Here is an 8,105-nt window from a genome sequence, read left to right as displayed (position 1 = left end):
GGAGCCCCTGGCTATGGTCTAAGTCGGCATCAGAGTCCAAAGAGACTTGAAAAGGGAAATCAAACCAGCCGGACCAGGACACCAGAAACGGGCTCCGCGGATGACGGGCAAGGGGTCCCCTGGACAAGGCACCTGCAGCGCGGGCCGGGTGTGTCCAGGGGGAGGATGCTGGGTGCCCGGCTTCTGAGTAGGGTCGGAAAAATATTACCTACCTATTTGAAAAGCAGTGACAGAGGTGGGGGGGGGGGAGAGGCCCACGGATGTGAGGCTGGGGCGACGTAGGCCATGTGCACACGCATGTATATGCACACACGCATGTGTGCACGTCTGTCCTCAAGCACGAGGCTTTGCTCCCGCCAGAGCCTGCAGGAGCCAGGCCGGCCCCCGGCCCCCGGCCCCGGCCCCGGCCCCTGGCCCGAACAGGGCAGGGGACTTCCTGAGCCGTTGCGTCTCCACCCGCTGGGAGCCCAGTTAAACTTTGACTGGGAAATGTTACTGAACATTGTGCCGTGAGTGTCGCCTGGTCACACTTTAATTCCAGCCGGGGGTGACTCGGGTCTCCAGGCTGCCCCCTGGGCAGACATCGGGGGCCTCGGATCCCCTCTGGAGCCGCCCCGAGTGACGGATGCCTGCAGAGCGCCGGCCCGGAGCCAGCGAGGCCAGCTGCACTTGACATGCTCCCCGCCGCGGGACCACGGGGGCGGCAGTCCTGGCCAGCGCAGGGGCAGCAAGCCGGCAGCCTCGGCCCCTCGGCCCTGGGCCGGCCTCTGTGAAGCGGGCCCTCCCCTGCCCCGACGCGCCCCAGGCGGCCTCCATGGCATTTCCTGAGCTCCTGGACCGCGTGGGCAGCCTGGGCAGGTTCCAGGCACTGCAGATGGTGGCTCTGGTGGTCCCCATCACGTGGCTCACGGCCCAGAACATGCTGGAGAACTTCTCGGGCGCCGTGCCCAGCCACCGCTGCTGGGTGCCCCTCCTGGACAACAGCACGGCCCAGGCCGGCGTCACCGGGGCCCCGCGGCCAGAGGCCCTCCTGGCCGTGGCCATCCCTCCGGGCCCCGACCAGCAGCCGCACCAGTGCCGCCGCTTCCGCCAGCCTCAGTGGCAGCTCCTGGACCCCAACGCCACGGCCGCCAACTGGAGCGAGGCGGCCACGGAGCCGTGCGTGGACGGCTGGGTCTATGACCGCAGCACCTTCGCCGCCACCATCGTGGCCGAGGTGAGGCCTCCCCCCCCCCCAAGTCCTGGACCTGCGCTCTGGGCAGTCCTGGGAGGGCCCTGCTCCCCAGGGCCCCTCTGCGTTGGGGCCAGCTCTCAGCCCCTCGCCAGCCACACGGTCCTCTCCGGTGATGGCTTCCAGGTTCGCAGGAGCGCTGGCAGCTCCTGACCCCGCGGCTGCCTGTGCCAGCTCCAGCCAGTCCCACCCGGCTTGGTGCTCCGCGACCCCACCCCGGGGCTCCCCGGCTGAAGCCCACCTGCCTCCCTGGAAGGGGGAGGGAAGCCACCTTTGGGGGAGGGTGCCACTGGGCTGGATTGGTTAGTGTGGGGGGCTGGTGGGCCCCCAAGGAACTGACCCTTGGCCCATTGGGCAATAGGGGGCCCTGAGGGGCTTAGGCCAGGGGACAGAGGATTCTCCCAAGGCCGAGCCACACCCGGGGCTGCCCTCACTGTGCACAGGGCCCTGCCCATGGCCCTGAAGGTGGCCAAGCCCCCGCCCACACCTGGTGGCTGCGCCTTGGCCCCTCCCGCCGGGCTCTCCCGGCTCCCTGAGCTCGGCTGCCCCCGCCTCTCCCAACAGTGGGACCTGGTGTGCGACTCCCGGGACCTGAAGCCCATGGCCCAGTCCATCTACCTCGCTGGGATCCTGGTGGGAGCTGCCGTGTGCGGCCACACCTCGGACAGGTGCGTGCCCCACCCCGCCCCGGGCAGGAGGTCCCACGCACTCCTAGGGGATGGCCCTGCTGGGCGGGGCAGGGGGTGGAAAAGGTGGGTGGGGCCGTGTCCCGGACCCCTTTTTTGTTTTTTATTTTCCTTGATGTATTTTTGTCTATTTGAAAGGCAGAGACAGACAGACAGGCAGACACCCGCCCTCCCCTGGCCCATTCCCCAGATGCCTGCAAGGGCTGGGGCTGGGCCGGGCTAAAGCCAGGAGCTGGGGATTCAATCCAGGTCTCCCACGTGGGCGGCAGAGACCCAGGTCCCTGAGCCATCACCCACTGCCTCCCCGGGTGCGCGTCGGTGGGGAGCCGGGCCGGCCGCGGAGCAGGACAGGCGCCCAGGCACCCAGCTAAGGGGTGTGGCTTCCCGCTGCTGCGCCCACCGCCCCCCGGAGCGCGCAGCCCCTCTCAGCCCCTTCCGCAGCCTGCCCGCCCTCGCCTCGCTTGGGGCCTCCCCGGACACCGCCCGGCTCAGGGCCGAGTGCGGGGTGGCCGTGGGCTGCCACGGTGGCCCCGGGCCTCCCGCGGGTGCGTGTGCGTGTGTGCCGCAGGTTCGGGCGCCGGCTGGTGCTGACGTGGAGCTACCTGCAGATGGCCGTGTCGGGCTCGGCCGCTGCCTTCGCGCCCAGCTTCCCCCTGTACTGCCTGTTCCGGTTCCTGGCCGCCTTCTCCGTGGCTGGCATCATGATGAACACAGGCACCCTCCGTGGGTCCCCACGCCCGCGCCCCGCCCCCGCGCCCCGCCCCCAGGCCTCAGGACCCAAGCCCCTCCCCCATGCTCCTTGCCCCGCCCCCGCCCCATGCCCGGAGTCCCGCGCCCCGCCCCCATGCCCCGCGCCCAGTGCTCAGCCCTCTGTCTCCCCCACCCCCCGCAGTGATGGAGTGGACGTCGACCAAGGCCCGGCCCCTCTTGATGACCCTCAACTCCCTGGGCTTCAGCGTCGGCCAGGTGCTGACGGGCGCCGTGGCCTACGGCGTGCGCCGCTGGTCGCTGCTGCAGCTGGCCGTGTCCGTGCCCTTCTTCTTCTGCTTCGCGTACTCCTGGTGGGTGCTGCGCCCCGCCCCCCGCAAAGGCGGAGACCCCCCACGCAGGGTGGCCGGGCAGACGCTCCCTTCCCTGGGGGCGCTGGGGGCCAGAGCGCCCAGCCCACCCCGGCGGCTCAGGGGTCCAGCAGCTCGCTCTGCTCTGCCCGGGGGCCGCCTATCCTGCTGGCCCTCAGCGGTCCAGCACTCTGGGGCAGTGACCCGTCTTCCCACAGAGATGGGGGCCGGGGCTCTGCTCTGCCCGGAGGCCGTCTCTCCTGCTGGCCCCGTGCTGGCCCGGCCACTGTCCCCTTTGTGGTCTCTGCAATACCTGCTCCTCCCTTCCCCCACCCCAGCTGCCAGCCCAGGAACGTGAGAGCCCAGGGCCACCCACCACATCTCCAGGAGGACGAGGGCAGAGGGGCTGCCAGCTGCGGAAGGGGCGGCGGGATGACCCCCCCATGCCCACTGGCCTTGGCTTTCCCAAGCCGGGCGGGCCCCCTGGTGGACGGGACAGGGGCATTGAGGAGGTGCAGGCAGGCCCCTCCCACAGCGCCCTCACTCCAGGTGGCTCCCGGAGTCGGCCAGATGGCTCCTCACCACGGGCAGGCTGGACCGTGGCCTGCGGGAGCTGCGGAGGGTGGCAGCCATCAACGGGAAGACGGCAGCAGGGGGCGCACTGACCGTGGAGGTGAGGCAGGGTCGGGCGCCCCCAGACTCTGTCCCCGCCACCGGAGGGTCTGGGGAGGAGGGCCTGCCCCGGGCTCCCGGGCCAACAGCGCCCCCGCCCGCCCCGCAGGTCTTGCTGTCAGCCACGCGGGAGGAGCTGAGCGGGGACCCAGCTCCGGCCCGGCTCGGCACGCTGCTCCGCACGCCCGGACTGCGCCTGCGGACTTGCATCTCCATGCTGTGCTGGTGACGCCCCGCCCCCGCCCCGCCCACCCCACCCCACCCCCCGCCCAGGCGGCGCCCTGGTTGGCCTGTGGCCTGGGACCCACTGAGAGTGCCCCCAGCACGAGGCCCACCTCCCCTGGATTTGTCAGGCTTCCGACAGGGGTCCGGGACAGGGGACAGGGGACAGGGGATGGGGGATGGGGGACAGGGGATGGGGGACAGGGACAGGGGACAGGGGACGGGGACAGGGGATGGGGGACAGGGGACAGGGGACAGGGGACGGGGGATGGGGACAGGGGACAGGGGATGGGGGACAGGGGACGGGGGACAGGGGACAGGGACAGGGGATGGGGGACAGGGGACAGGGGACAGGGGACGGGGGATGGGGACAGGGGACAGGGGATGGGGGCAGGGGACGGGGGACAGGGGACGGGGACAGGGGACAGGGGACAGGGGACGGGGGATGGGGGATGGGGGACAGGGGATGGGGGACAGGGACAGGGGACAGGGGACAGGGGATGGGGGACAGGGACAGGGGACAGGGGACGGGGACAGGGGATGGGGGACAGGGGACAGGGGACAGGGGACGGGGGATGGGGACAGGGGACAGGGGATGGGGGACAGGGGACGGGGGACAGGGGACAGGGACAGGGGATGGGGGACAGGGGACAGGGGACAGGGGACGGGGGATGGGGACAGGGGACAGGGGATGGGGGCAGGGGACGGGGGACAGGGGACGGGGACAGGGGATGGGGGACAGGGGACGGGGGATGGGGACAGGGGACAGGGGATGGGGGCAGGGGACGGGGGACAGGGGACGGGGACAGGGGATGGGGGACAGGGACAGGGGACAGGGGATGGGGGACAGGGGACGGGGGACAGGGGACGGGGACAGGGGATGGGGGACAGGGACAGGGGACAGGGGATGGGGGCAGGGGATGGGGGACAGGGGACAGGGGACAGGGGATGGAGGACGGGGGATGGGGACAGGGGACAGGGGATGGGGGACAGGGGATGGAGGACGGGGGATGGGGACAGGGGACAGGGGATGGGGGACAGGGGACGGGGGACAGGGGACAGGGGATGGGGGACAGGGGACAGGGGATGGGGGACAGGGGACAGGGGACAGGGGACAGGGGACGGGGGACAGGGGATGGGGGCAGGGGATGGGGGACAGGGACAGGGGATGGGGCACAGGGGACAGAGGACAGGGGATGGGGGACAGGGGACGGGGGACAGGGGACAGAGGATGGGGGACAGGGGACGGGGATGGGGGACAGGGGACAGGGGACAGGGGACAGGGGACAGGGGACGGGGGACAGGGGATGGGGATAGGGGACAGGGGACGGGGGATGGGGGACAGGGGACGGGGGACAGGGGATGGGGGACAGGGGACAGGGGACGGGGGATGGGAGATGGGGGACGGGGGACAGGGGACGGGGATGGGGATGGGGGACAGGGGACAGGGGATGGGGGACGGGGGACAGGGGACAGGGGACGGGGGATGGGAGATGGGGGACGGGGGACAGGGGACGGGGATGGGGATGGGGGACAGGGGACAGAGGACGGGGGACGGGGGACAGGGGACAGGGGACGGGGATAGGGGACGGGGGATGGGGGATGGGGGACGGGGGACAGGGGACGGGGATGGGGGACAGGGGACAGGGGACAGGGGATGGGGGACAGGGGACAGGGGACAGAGGACGGGGGACGGGGGACAGGGGACAGGGGACGGGGATAGGGGACGGGGGATGGGGGATGGGGGACAGGGGATGGGGGATGGGGGATGGGGGACGGGGGATGGGGCAGGGGATGGGGGATGGGGACAGGGGACAGGGGATGGGGGACAGGGGACGGGGGACAGGGGACAGGGGATGGGGGACAGGGGACAGGGGACAGGGGACGGGGGACAGGGGATGGGGGACAGGGGACAGGGGATGGGGGACAGGGGACAGGGGACAGGGGACGGGGGACAGGGGATGGGGGCAGGGGACGGGGGACAGGGGACAGGGGACAGGGGACGGGGGATGGGGACAGGGGACAGGGGATGGGGGATGGGGGATGGGGGACGGGGGATGGGGCAGGGGATGGGGGATGGGGGACAGGGGACAGAGGATGGGGGACGGGGGACAGGGGACAGGGAACGGGGGGTGGGGGATGGGGGACGGGGATGGGGGACAGGGGACGGGGAACCCCCCCAGGCCGGCAGAAGGAATCCCGGGCTTCGTGCTGGGTGGGTGGGCAGCCTGCAGGAGGGGCAGGGGTGGGAGGGCCACCTTGGCCAGCGGGCCTGGGAGCCACCGTCCGCCGGGCCCTCCCCGCCCCCCAGCCCCCGGGGGAAGAGCACCCCTCCCTCCCCACTGACGCCGTCTGCCCCCAGGTTCGCCTTCGGCTTCACCTTCTACGGGCTGGCGCTGGACCTGCAGGCTCTGGGCAGCGACGTCTTCCTGCTGCAGGTGCTCATCGGCGTGGTGGACGTGCCGGCCAAGGCCGGCGTCCTGCTGCTGCTGAGCCGCCTGGGCCGCCGGCCCTCGCAGGCCGCCTCCCTCGTGCTGCCCGGCCTCTGCGTCCTGGCCAACACGCTGGTGCCCCATGGTGAGCGGGCGGGCGCCAGGGCCAGGCCTCCGGGCAGCGCTTCCAGGCTGCCGGGGTGGGGGGCAGGGGCAGGGGCCCCGTTAGGGAGTCGCTGCTGGGCCCGCGGGAGCTCCGGGGAGCAGCGGGCAGCACAGCACTGGGCCGTGGGCGGCGAGGCGGAGGGGGACACCCCGGGCTGGCTCTGGGGGTCCCTAGCCACGGGCCTGACACCAGCCCTGCTGACCCGTCTCCCCGCAGAGATGGGGGCCGTGCGCTCAGTGCTGGCCGTGGCGGGGCTGGGGTCCTTGGGGGCCGCCTTCACCTGCATCAGCATCTATGGTGGCGAGCTCTTTCCGACGGTGCTCAGGTGAGGCAGGCCCGCGGAGGGGGGGGGCAGGCCACCTCCCTTCCCCGTGGGCTCTGGGCTAGGTGGGGGTGGGGGTCAAGGCCGTGGGCGGCGCAGTGACCCTCACAGGCGCATTCGCCCCGTCAGGATGACGGCCGTGGGCTTGGGCCAGATGGCAGCCCGCGGGGGAGCCATCCTGGGGCCCCTGGTGCGGCTCCTGGGCGCCCACGGCCCCTCGCTGCCCCTGCTGGTGTACGGGACCGTGCCTGTGCTGAGCGGCCTGACGGCGCTGCTGCTGCCCGAGACGCGGGGCCTGCCGCTGCCCGACACCGTGCAGGACCTGCAGGGCGGGTGAGTACAGCTTCGACCACCGCGCCCGCCGGGCACTCCCAGGACAGGGCGGCCCGGCCACGCAGCCCATGACGGGGGAGCAGACGCCCCGACACGGGCACAGCACTGGTGGCGGAGCGGGGGAGGGGAGGCCCAGCTCGCCCCAGGTCCACCTGCAGACGGGCCCAGGGGGCTGTGAGGGGGCAGCCCCCAGGCTGTGATGGCCGTCGCTGGCGGTCCCGGGCCTCTACCACCAAAATCCCCAGGCGGGGAGCCAGGGTCGTACCCCAGGTGCTTAGGACAGGCACAGGCCAGGGGTCGCTCTGCACCCCCAGACACACCCGCCCCTGTCTTCCCCAACAGAGCGGCGGAGAAGGCCACGGCCAGCGCCGCGGGCTCGGCGGGGACCTCTGTCCTGAAATGCACGCGGCTGTAGCCTCCCGGCGTCACGGACCGCAGCGGGAGGCTGCTCCACTGCCCTGGAAAAGCGGCCTTGGCTTCCAGGGGCCCAGGACCACCCTCGGGCGTCTCGGGCGTCCTGCTCCCCTCCCGCGACTGCCCCCTCTCGTCTCGGGCGTCCTGCTCCCCTCCCGCGACTGCCCCCTCTCGTCATCCGCAACCCGGAAGGGGCAGTGGCCGGCTGCCGGGCAGGAGGCTGCCTGGCCCAAACTCACCCCAACCCCTGACCCCTCCTGGCTGCAGGGAGGAGAGGGGCGGGGCCCGGGGCAAGCCCCTCCCCCTCACTGCCCCACCCGCCGCCTTGCCAGCTTGGAGCTGACCTTACAGGACTACGGCTCCTCAGCCCCACCCAGGCTCCCAGTGACCTGGTCCGCCCCCTCGGGCCCCTCCCACCTTGTAGGTGGCAAACTCCCCTCCCCCTTCCAGGCCCGTCCAGCCCTGACCCCTCCCACCCTCCAGCCTGGGTGTCCCGAGGGTCAGGCTCCCAGGCAGAGCTGGCTCGGGGGCTTTGCTGGGACAACTGAGTAAAGACCAAGTACCAATGA

At 72.3% G+C, this 8,105-nt stretch overlaps 1 protein-coding gene across 3 annotated transcripts; it reads left to right on the top strand.

Moving 5' to 3' along the window:
- The first annotated feature begins 523 nt into the window (after nucleotides 1–523).
- Nucleotides 524–8,105, top strand: SLC22A12 (solute carrier family 22 member 12). 3 transcript variants are annotated; one of them, XM_070063801.2, is made up of 10 exons: nucleotides 526–1,216; nucleotides 1,796–1,899; nucleotides 2,486–2,640; nucleotides 2,810–2,978; nucleotides 3,525–3,648; nucleotides 3,757–3,872; nucleotides 6,232–6,446; nucleotides 6,684–6,792; nucleotides 6,919–7,122; nucleotides 7,465–8,105. In XM_070063801.2, the coding sequence occupies exons 1-10, from the start codon at nucleotides 815–817 to the stop codon at nucleotides 7,535–7,537; spliced, it is 1,671 nt and encodes a 556-aa protein (XP_069919902.2). In that variant the 5' UTR covers nucleotides 526–814; the 3' UTR covers nucleotides 7,538–8,105. The 3 variants fall into 3 exon arrangements, 2 of the variants coding, with proteins under 2 accessions (XP_069919902.2, XP_089163775.1); XR_016216347.1 differs by lacking the exons at nucleotides 2,486–2,640; nucleotides 7,465–8,105 and having other exon boundaries at nucleotides 524–1,216; nucleotides 6,919–6,948; XM_089307649.1 differs by lacking the exons at nucleotides 526–1,216; nucleotides 2,486–2,640 and having other exon boundaries at nucleotides 1,795–1,899.

This window comes from Oryctolagus cuniculus, chromosome 1, assembly GCF_051225735.1.
Source record: "Oryctolagus cuniculus isolate XC-2025 breed Fujian yellow rabbit chromosome 1, ASM5122573v1, whole genome shotgun sequence".
Lineage (NCBI taxonomy): Eukaryota > Metazoa > Chordata > Mammalia > Lagomorpha > Leporidae > Oryctolagus > Oryctolagus cuniculus.
The sequence above is the reverse complement of the archived record's forward strand: the minus strand, read 5'-3'. Positions and strand labels throughout refer to the sequence as shown.